Source organism: Sapajus apella, unplaced genomic scaffold (assembly GCF_009761245.1).
Source record: "Sapajus apella isolate SASKATOON/1434 unplaced genomic scaffold, GSC_monkey_1.0 scaffold50, whole genome shotgun sequence".
Classification (NCBI taxonomy): Eukaryota; Metazoa; Chordata; class Mammalia; order Primates; family Cebidae; genus Sapajus; species Sapajus apella.
The window spans coordinates 16160527-16180541 of record NW_022436990.1 but is presented as its reverse complement, the minus strand read 5'-3'; the positions used below and the strand labels follow the sequence as shown (position 1 = coordinate 16180541).

The 20015-nt window shown below is 31.3% G+C and overlaps 1 protein-coding gene across 8 annotated transcripts in view; it reads right to left on the bottom strand.

The window, feature by feature from the left end:
* The window catches only part of NOVA1 (NOVA alternative splicing regulator 1), a 136504-nt gene that overhangs the window by 23592 nt on the left and 92897 nt on the right, over nucleotides 1-20015 (bottom strand). For 4 of the 8 annotated variants that reach the window (XM_032242657.1, XM_032242653.1, XM_032242658.1 and 1 more), the window contains 2 exons: nucleotides 10788-10954; nucleotides 3165-3236 (listed from right to left, as the gene is read on the bottom strand). In XM_032242657.1, coding sequence (XP_032098548.1) covers nucleotides 3165-3236; nucleotides 10788-10868 — 153 coding nt within the window. In that variant the 5' untranslated portion in view covers nucleotides 10869-10954. Of the gene's footprint in view, nucleotides 1-964; nucleotides 1360-3164; nucleotides 3237-10787; nucleotides 10955-20015 lie in introns of those variants that run through there. The other 4 variants (XM_032242659.1, XM_032242654.1, XM_032242656.1 and 1 more) reach the window with 2 other exon arrangements.

The following is a 20015-nucleotide window of genomic DNA, read 5'->3' as shown; positions in this document are numbered from 1 at the left end:
AACTTGTATCTTACAATATGAAACACATGCACAGAAATACAAGTTGTAAAACAGTTCTTATAACTTTTCTTCTTCAATAGGAAAAGAAGAGCAATTTGATGTACTTTTAGGCAACAAGTAATTGAGTACTCTTACTAGAAAATAATTGTAAATTAGTTTAAATTAAAGCAGACAGGCTTTGATTACAGAAATATTTTAGAGTTGAAAAAGCAGCCAATGTACTAGAATCTTTCTAAAGACAAAACTCAAAAGCTTTAATATGCCATTTGCTTTATTATTTACTGTTAAAGAATAATCTTTTTCATTATCACCTGACAGATATTTAAGAAACTAAATAAACATAACCTAACATTTATACGATGCTTATTACATTCAAGCCACTGTTCTAAGAAGAGGTAACTGATATAAGAAAGGTTATACACTTTCTTAGGTCAACCCTATGAGGAGTTATTATTTGAATTTCACAGATGGAAAACTGAGACTTAAGGTAATGCCCAAGACTGGAGAGCAATGGCATGATGATGGCTCACTGCAGCCTTGAACTCCTGGACTCAGGCAATTCTCCTGCCTCAGCCTCCAGGTAGCCAGGATTACAGGCAAGTGCCACCATATCCAGTTAATTTTTAAAATGTATGTATTTTTAGAGACACGGTCTTGCTATGTTGCCCAGGATGGTCTCAAACTCCTAGCCTCAAGTGATTCTCCTGCCTCAGTTTTCCAAAGTGTTGAAATTACGAGTGTGAGCCACCATGCTTGGCCTTAACCATCATTTTATAAGGCTTCTCATATGATAGGCTTTCACTTTAAGGAGGAAATTATTATAGAACAACATTGTAGTCAGAGTCTGTCAGTCTGACCTATGGAAATGTGTTAAGGGGTCTCAAGATTAAGAAAGTAAAATTCACTATGTGCTAAAACATGTCATCATTTTAAAAGGAATAAAAATATTTTTAAATATTGGAAATGCAGATCAAATTTACTCCTTGAATAGTTTTCTGTGTTTTTTATTTTTGGTTTTCTGCATATTGACAATCCATCATTCTTTTTATTACAATTAGCTTAAGATGGTCATATTAGAACCTATTTTCTTACCTTGGTTATACACTTTCAGATATGTCAGTATAGCAAAGCTAAATTAATTGAGAATATTGACAAGAAACAAATGAACAACAAAAAAACACATTTCCTTCTGCCCTACTACATGATTAGAATCTACTGGAAAATACTGTTGGGGATAAAATAATTACAAACTATTAATAATATGAAAGATTGATGATTACAATTCTTTCAATGAATTATGGATTCTGTTTTGTTCTTCTCTTATATCTTGCTTCATGATGTCCAGGAGATATTATGCTTCTTAGTACAAGAACAGAAGAAAACAGAGTATAAGTAACACTGTAACAGAGTACAGTGGACAGAAAATTACATATGATTTATTATTTCAAAATAAGAAAATTAAGATTTGGCAGAGGTAAATGTACTTTATCTAGAGAGTAAAAATACAATATTAGTAACTTAAATATATAATTCGTCTTTAAAAAACATTTTATAAATATTCTCATGCTCAAATAAGAAGAAACAAAAGAAAACACAAATTTAGCTTCGAAGGCAAAATTAGTAAGAAGGTTTTCTTTTCTAGATCCAGAGTTTTTTACTTTAAGAAAAATCATTAGTTTTATTTTTATTGTGGTAGTGTTTGTCACGTATACATTTGGAAAAGACAGAATGATAAAGTACAAAAGAAATATTAAAAACATAAAATCAGTTGTTTTCCTAAAAGGTTTTTATACTATATAATTAAAGCTCAGTAAAAGATAAAGTATGTAGGGTGAAAATGTAAGTATATTTTTAAACTTCATGCATTTGTAATACAAGCTTGGCTCTCACTTTATGTAGTACCATTTCCTTCAAAGAGAAGTGCTGGGTTTTATCACTGGAGATGTGTACTTTACTAACCAATTTATTGGGCCTAAAAATGTTTGCATTATAAAATACTTTTGTTTGAAGGGAACACTATTGCATAAAATGAACATCAAACCTGTAGTATAAAATATCATCCTAAATATAAGTTTTGCTTCCAGTTATTATATTTAAATCTTTCTTCAAGTTGCAGAAGTTTTAGGATCAATCGGCAAAATAGTTCTGAGAGTCTTATATTAGATAATATGCAAAGGCCACATTTAATATATTTAGCAAATACAGTTCAAAGTTAATAATGTGTTAGTCAACTGTATGAAAAATACATTCAACAGATAAGCTTTTGTTTAATATTTAAATAAACCCATAAAGCCTTGTATTATTAAAAATAACATTTCTCACCTAAATGAAGCTCAACTCAGACAAAATAAAAATGTGTTTAATAATTTTAATAAGTATATTATTCAACATTTGTCAAATTACAGTATGACTCTGAATTACATAAATATTTTAGATAATCTTCTTGTATTTTTCAAAAATAACTACATTTTTGAGGAATGACCTACAGATAGTATCAAAACAATCATAAATCAACTAATAAAATATATTCTACTTGTAAAGTTTGCCAGTTGATCAATGGAAATGATAGAATTTTTTTTAAATACTAGGAAAACACCATCTCCTGAGTTGTTAAACATTAAAATTACCACAAATGTCAATTTTCAGTTTCTTTTAGATTGCTAGAAATGCTTTTCATCAGTAGTTTAAAGTTGTTTATACAGTAAGGCATGTCTCAAATAAAAAGCAAATAAAATTGCATCCACTTTTAAAGATATACCTTTGCTCAATTTATACATTTATTTTTTACATATATGATATCCTTGACTTACATATAAAGAATTCTAGGAAGATACAATAAGGGAGATTAAAAATACCAATTCAATGAATAGCCTAAAAATACCAATTCAATGAATAGTCTTCAGAGCCCCATTGGGTAGTCACAATTTTCAGGAAAAAAAATTCTAGTAGTTTAATATCTGAATATAGTTTTTGTTATCTAAAATTAAAACTGCATATAAAATTTTAGAAATTATTGATATTTCTTTCTTAGGTTATTTGGAATCTGATTATGGTGCATATATGTGAATGAACGAATAAATCCTTAACCCACCATTATCTTTTTCTCCAGTTTGCAGGCAATCACCCGTGAAAAGTATGGTGTAGATGACAGGATGATACTGTACCTGATTAGCTCTGGAGGTGGTCATGGGATCAGATGGAGAGGACTTGGTGGTAGTTGGGGAAGATGGCAATGTCTGGGAAACAAAGCAGTTCAGGAGCAAATCAACCTTTATAAGCCTTAAACTGAGTATTTAAATAAAACAAAATAAAATAAAATGTAATATAACGAGAACAAAATCCTATGAACAAATTTTTCTCCTACTCATTTGGATTTAATGGATTTTAAGATCAATTAAGTAATGCATGTAAACATGCATGCATAAGCATGTAAAAATAAATTCATGACTTGAAATCATGATGGTGATTAATAAAAATTCACATGAGTACTAAAAGTATCCTGACCATATTCATGAATAGTAGTTTCATTTCTTTCCCTCTTGTTTTCTGGGGGAAAAGAGATGTAAAAAAAAATTCAAGAAGTTCAATGAATAAAACCAAAAGAGTCACTTTCCTATCAATGAATACAGTCGGAGATTTGAAGAAGTGGTGAAATGAAGTTTACTTTGGCATAAAAGTATCCACCTACTTAATATGTTGAACATCACCAACAAGTTGATTCCACATGAATTTAGGGATCCATACTTAAAAGCAATTAAATTTGAAGTTCTGAGTTCTTAATATCATATTATCTTCTAAAATATTAATTTTTAATAAATTTAGGGCCCGTCTGAAAATGTAAACATTAACCTCATATTAATAAACAGGTAACTAAAAGCATTCTTAAAAATTATCATAATGTTTTTATCATTTATTCTAAAGAGTAAATTTAATATAGATGAAGAGCATATCTATATTGTAGCATCATCAACTGTTTTAAAAATAAACACAAAAATCTTAGGAATCATATTTATTGTTCACTTCATTTCTAAACATATACACTTGCTAAACATATAATATGTTGTATAAGGCCATCTACACATGTTGAACAATTCATTAAGATATTTTTAAAAGTTCTTGTGTCTAATAGAAAAACCTTAAAGTGCAAGATGTTAAGAACTTTTTAAGTGTCATATGTTTACTAAGCAAAATAGCATTGCTTATGTTACATCCTCAATAGATAATATTTCTAAACAGGTGAAATGGGATAAGTTTTTATACTAAAAATACAATTGTATATAGACATTATATTGTATATTAATATATATTTGTCAAAATTACTCAGATATGAGCAAAAGCATAACTTTAAAGGTTCAGCAGTGAAAGGAAAAGCAGATTAAATTACTTGAAGTCATATTTTTGCATTTAATATTTCAAAAGTTGTTATTTGGGTACAATAAAGTCATTAAGAGAAAAAAAAAAAAGAATAAGAAATTCCCAGGCTTCTGGTTAACTCACTGCCCTCCAATAACAAAATAAGACTGGTTCTAAAATCATACCAAGTTTCATATAGACCACTCTTCATATAATTCCTGATTCTTCTAAAGTTAAAACCTAATACTTCTAGGAAACCTAGACCTAATAGTGAGTCAAACCAAGATTTTTACCAAATCATATAAAAAAGGGGGTAGGCGAGCTATCACAATCCGTAAATCCTCAAAATTTTAAAAGTTTTCAATATTTCATTTTCTATTTTTGCTTTTTATGATTAATTCTTGCTATTTCTCAAGAGATATTTTATTTTCAATCATTAAAAATCTCCCTAATGTTTTATTTCCCATGCAATACTTTGCTGAGACATGTGCTAATGACTCCATGCTACTATTTGCTCTATGAATTGAATAGTAAAGGTTTTATTTTTCTACAACTGGTTACAAGTGTTATTACAGAGGATAGCTGGCAGGAGTTACATACATGTAAAAATCTGTTCGGTACTAATCTCAGATTAATAATGAGGCTGGTGACTAAACACATGTTAAATAAATCTAGAGGTCATTTCTCCCAGTATAGGTTAGAATTCATGTTGATTAATCTACAAGACACACAATTCTATGTATGCTGAACTTTTCTACTTCCATTAGAAGAACTACCTAATGGAAAATCATTCTGAAGTACTATTAGGTTTAATATGACCTTCACCTTGTCTTAGATACAAAGTCTCAACAAGGTCTTAATTGCAAAGAACTATGTAGAAAAAGTTTAATCACAAATTAAACTTTTAATTAAAATTAAAATTAAATATTAAATGGCTCACAATTTGTAATCACTTAGATTAATATGATCGTCTGTCAATTTTTATTGCCTTTCTTTTTGCTTGGCATATATATGAAATATTGAACATGCATTAATAATTCATACAACTCACATTCATAAAAATTGTCCTTAATAATTGTGATGCTGTTTCTTTCCCACAGGAATAAAATCAACGATTTTAAACTTCTAGACAATATCAATGTGCTTTAAATAATTAAGTTTTCGGTTGGTAAACATCATAATCTGTTAAGAGGTTACATTTTAATATATTAATGGACAACTAAAAATTATGTAAGTTCGGGTTTCAAGTTATAAAACAGTTGAAATGTCACAGCAAATTGTCTCTAAATATATTTTTTAAAGTCTTAAAATAATGAAAATGTAATGAAATAAAGATGTGATGAGTTTTTCAACTATTATTCATATAAATATTTTTAAGCACAAAAGGACACCTGCTTTATAAATTCAATTTACAACAATAAAAATATTCTGGAAAGTTTCATTTCAGTTGATTTTTTTTAAATACTAGGAAAAAAGTATTCTCATAAATAGCTAAATGTAAATATGTTGAAGTAATACTTGTAATGTAAAAGATTATTAAGTTAATGGAACCAGTATGATAATTGTTCTCAATCATATAGATAAAACCATATAGATTTCTATATAGATTTCTTATGATAAAAACCATAAGAAATATTTAAATGTACAATATAAATGTACAAACTGTTTATTTCCTTAATATTTTATTTTTTTATTATTATCATTATTATTTTATAGAGACAGAGTCTCACTTTGTTGCCCAGGCTGGTCTCAAACTCCTGGCTTCAAGCAGTCCTCTCCCTTGGCCTCCTAAAATGCTGAGGTTACTGGCAAGAGCCACTGCACCTGGCCTGTTCCCTCAATATTTTGTAAACAAACTTTTACATCCATTTACTGTGCAGAGTTAATTAAAGTTTAGTGGTTTCATGTTAAACATGCTTTAGTGAAATTTCTGATATACATCATGAAGATGTAATTAACTGAATATCCACATAATATTATATATTGATATATTAGTTAGAACGAAGTACACATTCCTACAATATTTTTTTACATTTTTCAAATAATGAATGTGAAAGACAAGAGTCATTTTTAGCACCATTTTCTCTTTCAAATGGAAAAGCATAATATATTTTTTCTCTATATTACTTGAACGGCTGTTTAAGAATTCTTTAAACATTGAAGGGTGAAAATACTTATTGCAGAAAAATTATTAACAATTTAAAACAGTGAATTTTTGAAATATAGTTTTTTTTTAAAAATCAAGAATTTAACCATAGGTAATTAAATGTAGACATAACTAGGCTTTTGGAAATAAGTACAAGGTTATTACAAATTATGAGATGAATTCTTGTTAACAAATGACAGTTTTGCTGGGCCAGAGAATATTATTATTAATAAACACTGTAATAAACAGGGCTTGCTTTCACGCTAGTCTGCAGTAATAGACTGTCAAGAATCTCTGATATTTTATAGGCAAAGTGAAAATAGCAATGAACAACAAATCTCAATTGTAATTCAAGCTGTATTACTAGTGAACTAACATTACTGAAGTAATCACCTTCCTAAACCCCTACTTTGAGTTCTGTTAAATAAATCTGTATACCGTACCATTTAAAAATGAATGAAATATTTAAATATGTAGCTGTAATCTTCAGCTTTTAATTTCTGACAAATATCCTCCCCTTTTTCCAACATTTGAACTGTCTTCCAGCATCTGAACTAGTCAATTTACAATTCTCTTTTCCTATGAATAGCTGTATCTACAAGCTCCCTAAGAATCTGTCTGGATTTTTAGTGCAAGAGAGAACAAACTGCATAAATGACTTCTTCTTCTTCTTCTTTTTTTCCCACAATCTTTCAGATTAATTAAAAGGGCTCCTTAGAAAAATATTAGGCAAATCTGTATTGCACAGGATGTCCTTTGACCAGACATCCAAGGTTTTTCATTATCTGGCTCCAAATCATCTATCTAACATTAATTCCCTTTCAACTCCAACATAAATGTTCCACTTCTGCCAACAGTCTCCTTACTATTCAACAAATATGATATCCTTTTCCCCAGATTTATGTTGTTTCACCTTCCAAAAAAAGTATTTTTCTTTCTTCTCCTCTAATTAGCCTATTCCTCAAGGTCCAGTCAAGTTTTCACCTATTTACAAGACTATTAACTGTCACTCTAGCCTGTATTTCTTTTACAGGCCTCGGAATTATTTAATTAATTTATTAATTTATTAATTTATTTTGAGACCGAGTTTCGCTCTTGTTTTCCAGGCTGGAGTGCAATGGCACGATCTTGGCTCATCGCAACCTCCACTTCCCAGGTTCAAGCAATTCTCCTGCCTCAGCCTCCCCAGAAGCTGTGATTACAGGCATGCTTCACTACGCCTGGCTAATTTTGTATTTTTAGTAGAGAAGGGGTTTCTCCATGTTGGTCAGGCTGGTCTTGAACTCCCAACCTCAGGTGATTCGCCCACCGGGGCCTCCCAAAGTGCTGGGATTACAGGTGTGGGTGACCACACCTGGCCAGGCCTCTGAATTTTTATAGCATATTGTTTCCATTGTAGTTTTGGTATATAAACACAATTATACATTTCTATAAGTCATTTTAAGTACTTATTCTCACAAACTGGTCTGCAAGGGCTACAATTTAGTTTATTTTGCTAGTTACTAAGAAGGCATTTAATAAATTCATAATTATTCATGCCCATGAATAATGAACAAATTAACAAGTGCTATTTTTGTCAATTTGTCATGATGACAGTAAAATTTTTGGGGTTAAATGAAATATTTTTTATATCTTACTTTGATCTTTTAAAATACAAGAGAATCTTTAAACATCCATAACCACTTATTTCCTGATGTAGCTTTTAGAAAAAAACACATATATGAATTAAGAATTAAATATTCCACAAGAGCTAATACATCAAATTATATATAAGGCTGTTGTGCTGAATTTCATTATTCTACTATATGAAAGACCTCAGAGACCAGTAGGTACTACTTTCCCAAGAAACTATACTTGTTCGAGAATACCCTCAATTCAATAAGGGCAGTTTTCAATTGGGTAAAATATCTGGTTCATTCAATTTACTTAGTTTAAAACATACAAAAGCATCATACAAAATGTATTTCAATCTATTCCACTGCAAAATTTTAGACATAATTATTTTATACTGAATAACAGCATAATTTTTCAGAAATAAAATATTATGGTCATTTATATACTTATTATTTAGAGAATAATTCAGCAAAGAGTATTACATTGGTAAAATTGGATACCTAGAAAGTCAGAGAACGCAAACTTAGAGCAAAAGATCTGACTGATTTATAATATTTTGGAAATACCTTTCACCACTTTACTAGATTTTCCAAGTAAAATTTTCAACTTTTATAATATAAAGAAAATATGTAAGTGTTAAATACAATGTCCTGTTAGATTTAGTGTTGTCTTTTTAATAAATCCTTTTAAATGACATACTGTCACATACATTACGGATTACATGAAAATATTAAATAGTCAACAATAGCTTTAATTCCATGAATACCTACAAGGCTCACAAATGGATGCAAATACGCAAAAGTAAATAAATCACTATTATTTTTATACTTAACTTGAATTCAAATAACATTATCCAAAAAAGACAAATAAAAATAAAGCAAATATTTTAAAATCCTAGTCTTTATAAATCTATACTAACATTGGATATATGATAGCCTGTAAATCTCATAATGCCATATAGAAAATTGGAATTTTAACAATGATTTATAGACCATTATTTGGTGGTATATTTGTTTTTATAAAAAATAATAAAAATTCATATCATTGTCCTGAACATATTCTCAATGGTATCATACTACTAAATTTTATGTTTAAAAAAAAAATCAAGATGTTGGCTTCTATCCCTAAATGTTTGAACGTTCTCAGAGAAATTGCAAAAGAAAAGGAGGAACTTATAGACTGGATTAAGGCAGAAAGCCAACAGAACTTATACTTCAGTGCTTATTCTGTAAACTCTTAGCCCCAGATGACTTTAACACAAGTCTTTAACTATACTCCTACTTTTAAACTCTGGAAAAAGTCACAGTATTACTTTATTCAGTCTTCGAACTATTCTTTGTATTCACTGAGTGTAGAAAAAACACAACTATAAATGGTTATGAAAAATAAAATATCCACTGATATTTACAACTGTAAAATATTTATATTCTTTCATGTATATATTAAGGGGTACTTCTTTTAAGACTTACGAAGGGTACATAAACTGAACCATCGGACATCGACAAAAAGTATAATATGAATATTTTTGTAGTATAACAACTACCTACTCATGATTTAAACACAAAGGGATTTTTTAAAAAAAAGTAATTAGTAGAAAATTGGACATCAGTTTATAATTTGAAAATATATTGCCTAATTATCAATTTCTATGTTTATTTCATTAGTCAACGTTATATTTACCTCTATATTGGTAAAATTATAATAGATTCATAACACTGTTCAGTATAATACTTTTTCAATTCAGAAACATGAAATTAATAAGACTTTGAGCTACATTTCAAATTTATTACAATGAACATGAATATTCTATAAATTATTCTGTGAATTAATGACTAATACATTTCATTTGAAGCCATAGTCTGTGATAGTAAAATTGTCACAAATTAAGATACTAATAATAAAAGGGCAAAGTAGAAACAGTAATTATGAACATAATCAAATAAATTTATAGATGTAAAGAGCCTGTGGTGGAAGAATCCACCTTATTTAACATGAAATAATGCCATTTTCCCCCTACATCGTGTCAGCCATTACTCAATCTTAAAAACTCACATCGGTTTTTCCCAAGTAAAATTGTTTTTACAAAAAAATCTCATACATTAAATATAAACAATGGCCCTTATGACATATATTTAAATACTACATAAGTTACACAAAACACAATAACTGATTTGTAACAAAGGACTGTATCATAGATACATAAATTTACTATACATATTTTTTTGATAAAAAATGTAGAACATGACAATAAAATTAACAAAACAGGAGCCTTTATGTGTAATAACTATCCTGCAAACTACATGTATCACTAAAAATAGGGTATTGGAAATTTTGAATGTATCATTTCAATACTTTGTTTAAAAAGTGATATAATTTTAAATAAATTCAATTCCTATAAATTAAATTTGTGTCTATAAATTTAAAAAGGGCACAAAGAGTCACATAAGTGCTCCTCAATGTAACACTAATAAATGAATAATTCAATTACTCAATAAATTAATTGATCAATATAAGGATTACACCTTGATAGTCTTTAAATAACTAAATGAAAACTCTGGTATGTTTTATGTATGGTTAAAATAAAAGTTTTATGCTAAGACTTTAAGGCTTCTTTTGTAAGGAACTTATACTATGCCGTAGATATTTCTCTTTGATTTCTCAACTAAACACTCACTTGTTTGATGCGATCTGGATTAACGGTGGTCTGGGGCTGTAGAATGCTGACTGGTTCTGTCTTGGCCACATTTTGGGGCATTTCTCGAATTTTTTCTGCAATGAATCCATGAACTGCATTCAGTGCTTCAACTGTTCCCTGGATCAAGCACACTCGCTCAGTAGTACCTGTGGATAAAAGACTGATTTTTAGAAAATATTCCATATTTAGCATTTAAAAACTAACTATGAAAAAGAATATTAAAATGCCAAGAAAATAATGTAAAATGTAGAACTCTAATTTAAAACATTTAATTGAACCACATGTAACGTATACATGTCTCTTCTCATGATTCCTTTTGTAAATTCTTTTTTAGTTATTTTAGTCTCAAAAAGGGCATTTGGATTCCAGCAGAATCAGAGGTCCAGAGAAGTTGTGAACATATCACTGATTCATTAACATAACAAATACTTACTGAGTACTTATAAAAGAACTTAGGTTTAGAAACTGGTAACAAGCCAATAAAGATCTATAAATCCAGTTTTCAAAGATCTTCCTCTTCAGGGGCAAAAAACAGACATAAAACCAGATAATTGTAAGACATTATAATCTGAAAATAATGGAGGTAACAACATAGATAGTAGAGTTGTTCCATCACTTATCACACTCTTTCTTTAATCATAGCAACACTCATTACCTGATATTTTACATTTATTTTTTACTTTTTCACTAGAATGTGAGCTCTAGGTGGAATGTAAATTTGTTTTGTTTTGTGCTGTAGTATTCTCAGTGTTTACAACAGCTTCTGGCACATAATAAGTACACTGCAAATATTTGTTGGATAAATGAATCAGTGCTGTCTATATTGATGATATAACCTTAATAAAAACAGAATATTAGGATTAAACATGAAATTTAGATAGTTTATGAAACTTGAAATTCATAAATAATAAAGACATTATTAATAGTATTTGTTTCATATCTAGTGAATAAAATGAAAATATACGATGCAAGACAAGACCAAGGTAAAATTGGTTAGTATAATACACGGGTCCTATGACCTATTTTATACTTTACAGTTATACATTAAGGCAATAAAAATTAATTAGTTTTTCAGGCTTATTGCAGAAACCTGGTATTCAACTATAATCTTCTCAGTGACCTAACACAACATATAAACTCGCTTTTAAGAAATGAGTATTTCTTTTGTAAACAGTTATTACAAATACCAAAAGAAATTGATTTTAAAATTTGTGAAAGATTTTTTTGAATTAATGGAAACATTTTCAATTACCTGACATATTTCCTTTTGGTGCTGCTGCTTCAAAATTCCAAGATACTTTGTAAAATGTTTTAAAATATATTCTGAAGGGCAAATTTGTGAAACTACCAATATTTAAAAAGTCATAAGGAGTTTATACTGTTTTAAAGATTCTGACACACAGACCTATTTTCTAGTAGTTTTGAATTTAAAATAATACTAAAAGAATATCATTAACACTTGTAGAAAAAAGAATTAGATTATAGGAATTAGAAGAAATAAAAGAAAAAATTATAGTGATATACCTAAATTCTCATGTTTTAAACAATGAAAATTCAAATCTATAAAAATTTAAGTTTGCTGGATTTTACAAAATATTTCAACAGAGAGTTCAAATAGCTTTCATTTGTAAAGGTGGATAAAGCCTGAAAAATATAATGTGAGTCTGTGGATTTAATTTTTCCAGTTTCTCTTAATCAGTTTTTCTCATTGTCTATCTTGTTATACGTATTCTTGTTCCTGTATAAAATGATCTAGTTGATGGGGATACTCTAGGGAGTCTTTACAAGGTTGTATTAAGTGTCCAATAAATGACTAGAAAGGATAGGAACTGATCAGTGTAGCTAATACAAAGTGTTCTTATCCAGATCAGCAGACAATACAAAACTTAGATCAGATTACATTCTTGTTTTTGGAGAAAACTACAGTGTGCTCTTTTGTGAATGCCAAAACAGTCTAATTTAAATACAGATTGATTTAAAAAAAAAGAAACAAAACATGGCACTAAATAACTAAAGAGATTATACATCTATGTTGTCATTAGAATTCTGATAATACATACCATGTCAGACCACACAGTAACCCCTACACTTTTCAGATTATATAGGCTAACAGATAGTAAGTGGAAATTACTGAGCCACAAAGAAATGTGATTGTCTAAAGCTAAATTTCACATGCTAGCACTTGTGGGATATTTGAAAATAGTTCATAGGTTCACAATTGCAGCACATATTGTTTGAGAATTAAATTACATGCATTAGAACTATTGACATAAAAAAAGGAAAGAAAAAAGGAGATTCTATATCTACCACTCAGAAATGCTATAATCCTCAGAAGAGATGCTGTCATATTCTTCTACTGAACTTATGGCCTTTCCACTCAGAAAACACAAAACCATAATTTTTAGGAGAAGGTCACAAAAAAAGGAGACTGTCAGGTATATGGCCAAACTATGTTTAAAAAATGAGCCTATAAATCATAAAAGTTGCTGCTTTTGTAATTTTAAAGGCTGTTAGCTCAATTAGTGTCAACTAAACTGCCCATTGTTTGTCATTTTACTTAACAGTAGCATTTACTTCTCTTTGAAGGAAACTAGCAACAAGAGATGAAGACCAGCTACATAAAAGTACATGCCTATATTTTGTATCAGATAGAGGTATATAAGATACCATTAATTAATTACCTAATTTTTTCAGACAGAGTCTCACTTTGTCACTTAGGCTGGAGTGTGATCTTGGCTCACTGCAGCCTCGACCACCTGGACTCCAGAGTGACCCTCATGCCTCAGCCCTCAAAGCAGCTGGGATTTCAGGCAGACACCACCATGCCTTGCTGATTTTTTGTATTTTTTGTAGAGACAGGGTTTTGACATGGCGCATAGGCTGATCCTGGGCTCAAGCAATCCACCCACTTCGGCTTCCCAAAGTGCTAGGATTACAGGTGTAAGCCACTGCGCCCAGCCTGAGACCATTAATTTAAAATCGTACTTTTAAGAAAGAAATCACAAAAAGTGTAATAAGAAGGGGCAATGTCAAATACAGGCAGTGTTATTTGTAACGACTTTAAGTTTTGATTTAATGCACAATACATCAAATACTAAAAATGCACAGGTTTCTAAAATTACATACAATTACCAGTTTTAATAGCAAAGTTTTCATAGAAGTTTAATATAATATTTTCTGTGCTACTCTAAGTTTCCTTAACTCACTTATACAGTTCCTGTTTCTATCTAAGGTGATCCATCACTTATGCACTGGGCCCCCGGCCCTCTTACCTACCAAGTCCACTGCTTCTTCAAATTAAGAGTTATTTCTTATATCATAATTTTTTTCTATTGGATTACTTCCATCAGTAGGAAATATATTGTAATTTCTACAACTTTTAAAGACATTGACAGAATTAGAAAATTACTCTTTTGCAAACCTAATGACAAAATTAAGTTTGGTAAAGATCATAAATGGATGAAATCATTAGATGAAAGGTTGATATAAAATTTTTGATGAAAACATCAGGTATTACCAACTGACTTTAATGATCTACGTTAACATGATTAGTACAAAAACCAAACATATGCTTCTTTATATGATGTAATATAAAGCACACAGAACCAACTATCAAGTATGTACTAAAAAGTAGCTGAACCTAAATCTAATCAAACATTATAGATTAATACTGAAAACAGAAAAATAAATGATACCGTAAGGAAGCAGAGACACAAAAATTGTTTATAAGACAACTGATGCAGCTTTGTCAATAAAAAAGAGATAACTCTCTGGACAAAAGAAGGCTTAAAACATATTATGACTAAATGTAAATCAGAATTTGGTTGGATCCAAAATCAAACAATTTTCATTTGGCACATAATTGAGGCAATGTCAAAGACAGAGTATGAGATAGTATCAAATAATTACTGTTAACTTTAACATGTGAGATTATGGCATCAATTTACATTAGAAAGTGTCATTTTTTTTTTTTCTTTTTTGAGATGCATACTGAAATATGTACAGATTAAATGTGACTGAACTTGCATCAAAATACTTCTGCAACAACAAAAAAGGAATAAACTTTTTAGGCATGACAAATCTTGATATTACTGATAAGATAAAGGTATAAACAAATGCATTGTACTATTTTATATATGCTGAAAATTTTCATTTAATAACATTTAAAAGTTCTCATATGCCTGCTGCAGCATTTATATGAGCCTATAAATTTAACTGAAGGCAAGGCCTGCATTTGTAGAAATTTCAAGGAGTGAATTATTTAAATCAGTGAATGATCATTGAATAGCATACTACTGACTACGTGCACCTATCAAATAAATGTAGAATTAGGATAAAGAATATTGACTGTTTAACTTGGTGGGAGAAGGAATAAAGGAGTAGACTGTAGTTGGAAAAACAAGAGAAATTTAAGAGTATATGTAATCTATTATTAAAAACTATATTATTAATATTAAAAGCTATTACTTTGAATACAGTTTTATGATGTTAATAGAAAAATGGCAATTAAAATTTGTACATATAATGAGGCAAGTGGATCACTTGTAGTCGGGAGTTTGAGACCAGCCTAGCCTATACAGTGAAACTCCATCTTTACTAAAAAATTTTTGCATTTTTAGTGGTGCATGCTTGTAGTTCTAGCTACTTGGGAGGCTGAGGGTGGAGAATCACTTGCATCTGGAAGGCAGAGGTTATAGTGAGCAGAGGCCATGCCACTGCACTCCAGCCTGGGTGACAGAGTGAGACTCTGTCTCAAAAATAAATAAATAAATATTGTGGTACATACAAAACTTTTGGTCCTTCTACCCATCTTTAGATGTACAATTCAGTGATATTAATTAAATTAAAATGTTGTACATACACTCCCACCATCCATATTCAAAAGTTTTTCATTATCACAAACTGTAACTAAAAACATTAAGAAATAAATTCCCCTCCCTTCCTTCCTATATCCCCCAGTAACCTCTAATCTACTTTTTTGTCTCTAGGAATTTCCCTATTCTAGATATTTTGTATAAATGGAATCATACAATATCTGCCCTGTGTCTGGTTTATTTTATTTAGGATAATGTTTTCAAGGTTCACTGAAGTAGCATGTCTCAAAAATTCATTCCCTTTTTACAGCTCCACAATATTCCTTTGCATGTTATATAGCACATTTTGTTTATCCATTTACCTGTTGGTGGACACTCGGGTTGTTTACACCTTTTGGCTGTTGTGAATAGTGCTGCAATGAAACCTGATATACAAGTATCTGCTTCAGTGCTTATTCTCAATTATTCTGTGTAGAAACTTAGGAGTGGAATCGCTGGCTAATATGGTAATTCTAGCCTTTTGAGAAACAGATATACTGTTTTCCACAGCCGCGGGACCATTTTACATCCCCACTAACGATGTAAAAGGGTGGGGACATTTCTCTATGTCTTACCCAACATTTATTATTATTATTATTATTTTCTTTTTGAGACAGAGTCTCACTCTGTCACCAGGCGCCAGGCTGGAATGCAGTGGCACAACCTCGGCTCACTGCAACCTCCACCTCCTGGGTTCAAGCAATTCTCCTGCCTCAGCCTCCCATGTAGCTGGGACTACAGGTGTGCACCACCACACCCAGCTAAATTCTTTTGTATTTTTAATAGAGGTGGGGTTTCATCGTGTTGGCCAGGATGGTCTCAATCTCTTGACCCTGTGATCTGCCCACCTCAGCCTCTCAAAGTACTGGGATTACAGGCCTGAGCCACTGTGCCCGGCCTATTATTTTTTAAACAACAGCCATCGTAATCGGTGTGAAGTGCTATCTTGGAGTTTCAATTTGCATTTTACTAGTGACTAATAATGTTGAACATTCTTGTATGTACTTATTGTTCATTTGCATATTTTCTTTAGAGAAATATCTGTTCACTCATTTGCACATTTTTTTTTACTGGTGTCTGTGTGTGTGTGTATGTGTGTGTGTGTGTGTGTGTGTGTGTGTATGAGATAGGGTTTCACTGTGTTGCCCAACTGGAGTGCAGTGGTGCAATCATAGCTTACTGAAGACACAAACTCCTGGACTCAAGCAATCCTTCTGCCTCAGCCCCAAGGAGCTGAACTACAGGTGCGCACCACCACATTTGGCTAATTTTTTTTAATGTGTTTTTTTTTGAGATGGGGTCTCGCTATGTTGCCCAAGCTGGTCTCCAACTTCTAGGCTCAAGTGATCCGGCTGACCTGACCTCCTAATGTGCTGGGATTACCAGTATGAGACACTGGGGTTTTCTTTTATTTGTTGAGTTTAAGAGTTGTTTATATATTCTGGATATTAAAATCATTGTATAAATTATTTTCAAACATTTTCTCCCATTCTGTAGGTTGTCTTTGATAATGTCCTTTGGCAATGGACCTTAATAGTGTCCTTTGATGAACTGATAAAAATTTTAAGTCCAATTTATTTTTTGTTTCCATTTTTGTTACTGAGGAATCAATTCCCAAATCCAAGGTCATGGAGAACTATTTCTACATTTCCTTCTACAGTTTTATGATTTTAGCTCTTATATTTAGGTTGTTGATCTATTTTGAATTAATTTTGATATTTTAATATGATATGAGGAGGGTTCTAACTCCACCCTTTTGCATGTGGAAATCCAGGTGTCCCTGCAACAGTTGTTGAAGACTGTTCTCTTCCCATTGAATGAACTTAATACCCTTGTCAAAAATCAATTGGCTACAGTTACATGGAATTATTTCTAGACTCCATTAATTATTGTCTATCCTAATATCAGTACCAAACTCTTTTGGTTACTGTATCTTTGCAGTAAGTTTTGAAATCAGGAAGTGTGAGTCCTCAACTATGTGCTTTTTCAATATTGTTTTATTTATTCTGGGAACTTTGCAATTCCATATGCATTTTGAGAATCAGGTTTCCCATTTGTATATAAAAAAAAACTCTTAGTATTTTGACAGCAATTAAGTTGAATCTGTACAGGGTAATATCGACATTTTAACAATATTAAGTGTACTCGCCCATGAAATGGGATGCTTTTCCATTTAGTTAGGTCTTCAGTTTTGTATCTCCTTGTTTAAACTTGTTCCCAAGTATTTTACTATTTTACATGCTATTGTAAATTAAATTTATTTCTTGATTTCCTTTTCAGACTGTTCACTGTGGTGTATAGAAACACACTAATTTTTGTTTGTCCTTGTATCCTAAAACTTTGCTTAATTTATTAGCTCTAGTGGCTTTCTTGTTGATTCTCTGGAGTTTTCTATACATAGGAACATGTCACCTGCAAATACAGATAGCTGTACTTCTTCCTTTCCAATTTGAATACCATTTTTGTTTTCTTGTCCAATTATTCTGGCTACAACTACCAGAACAATGTTTAATAACAGTGGTGAAAGCAGGCATCATGTCTTGTTCCTTATCTTATGGCAAAAGCTTTCAGTCTTCACTATTTAGTGTGATGTTAGCTCTGGCTTTTCCATAAATTCCTTTTACCATTTTGACAACAAAAAGGTAATATTTCATCAAGAAAAAAATTACAAACCTATCATTAATTCCCTGTGGTAATCTATATTTTTCCTGAGCATTAAAGTTACACTATGACTATAATGCTGAGAACAAATAACAAAACAGTTAAAATAAATAGTGGCCAGGCATGGTGACTCACTCCTGTAATCCCAGCACTTTGGGAGGCTGAGACAGGAGAATCTCTTGACCTGGAAGGCAGACGTTGTGTGAACTGGGATCACGACACTACACTCCAGCCTGGGCTACAGAGTGAGACTCCATCTCAAAAAAAAAGTTAAAAAACAAACAAACAAACAAAAAATAAATAAATAGCTTCAGCATTTATATATATTTAGAAAAAAATATATTTAGAATATATTTAGAAAATATATTTAGAAAAAAAAATGACTTTGGGCCTCAAGGTGAACAGATGTGAACAGACAATGGAGTATCTTATTACCCATTTTTTCAATATCAAGTATTACAGAATTATAAATGAAAGAATATCAAAATATCTTAAGAGTTATAGGGGCTAATAGTGACATGTGAAAATAGGTAATACATCTGTCAGACACCTGTTTGAGTACAGCTCAAAATAGGTAGTTACAATTCAGATATGTTTCTGTGACACCATGAACTAAATCTGACTTACCCATTATAAACTTAGTTTTAAAAATATAGGTCTCAGAAAATTACAGATCTGGGTGTCCATAATGTATTTCTGTAATTCCAATTCTTCTTCTTTCATATAAGTGTCTCTCCAATCCTTGTGTCTTTTATTCTGAGTTATTAAAATGCTATAGATAAGGCTTGACAACTAGCAGAATCCCAGACTAGATATTACTTGGATGTAACAGAGTGTGATCCCCGTCAGGTATATTCATGCACTATCACAGGAATACACAGACGTCCACAGCCTCAAACCTAATCTTCCTCTGGATTGTCCTCCTGACTTCTAATCCACTTGAAGACAGATCCTTGGACTCTTGGTTACTCACTGGCCTCTGATCCATGTGAGGACAGATGACTGGCTCTTTATCACTCTCTGGCCTTTCCTTTAGAGAGGAATCTCTGAGTCTTTAGTTTCCTGTCTACTCTCAATGTAGTTTCTGGCCTCCTGCCTCTACTCATTAATCTGCCCCCTGTGAATAAGTCCTTGGGTATCCTTCAGTTAGTTTATTTGAGCCAACCCTTCCCCTGACTGTTAGCTACCACAGTACTTCAGTATTTCACTACTCCTGCTCCTCCCCCATCAAAACTCACCACATAATTACAAGGAGCAGAAAAGAAAGGTCAGTGGTATCATACACTGAAAATAACAAGGTGGACTATAACTCTAACCACCCATCTTCCTCTAAGAGACTGCAGCTCCTCACATTCCTATATATGGAAGTTACCAGAAGTCTGTTTCTCCAGCCATCATCAGACTCTTATCCTCCTAGTCATCTCTGTATCTCTGAACCTCACCAAATTCTGTATCCTTTCCTGTCCTTCTAAATTACTTCATAGTGCTCTTGGTTTCCTCAAGTCTCAGCGTATGGCTCATATCCAAAATCTTTCATGAATGTTCCTTTAGCTTTATCTCTTAGGTAAAATTAGACTATGTCCTTAGCTCTTTATGTCCTATGGAGCAAGTAGGGGAGCTGTTGTTTTTCTCTTCTCTCTGAAATCCCAGGTTACTCGGGGCCATGAAATTTTGGCTATTTTCCCTGGTCCAC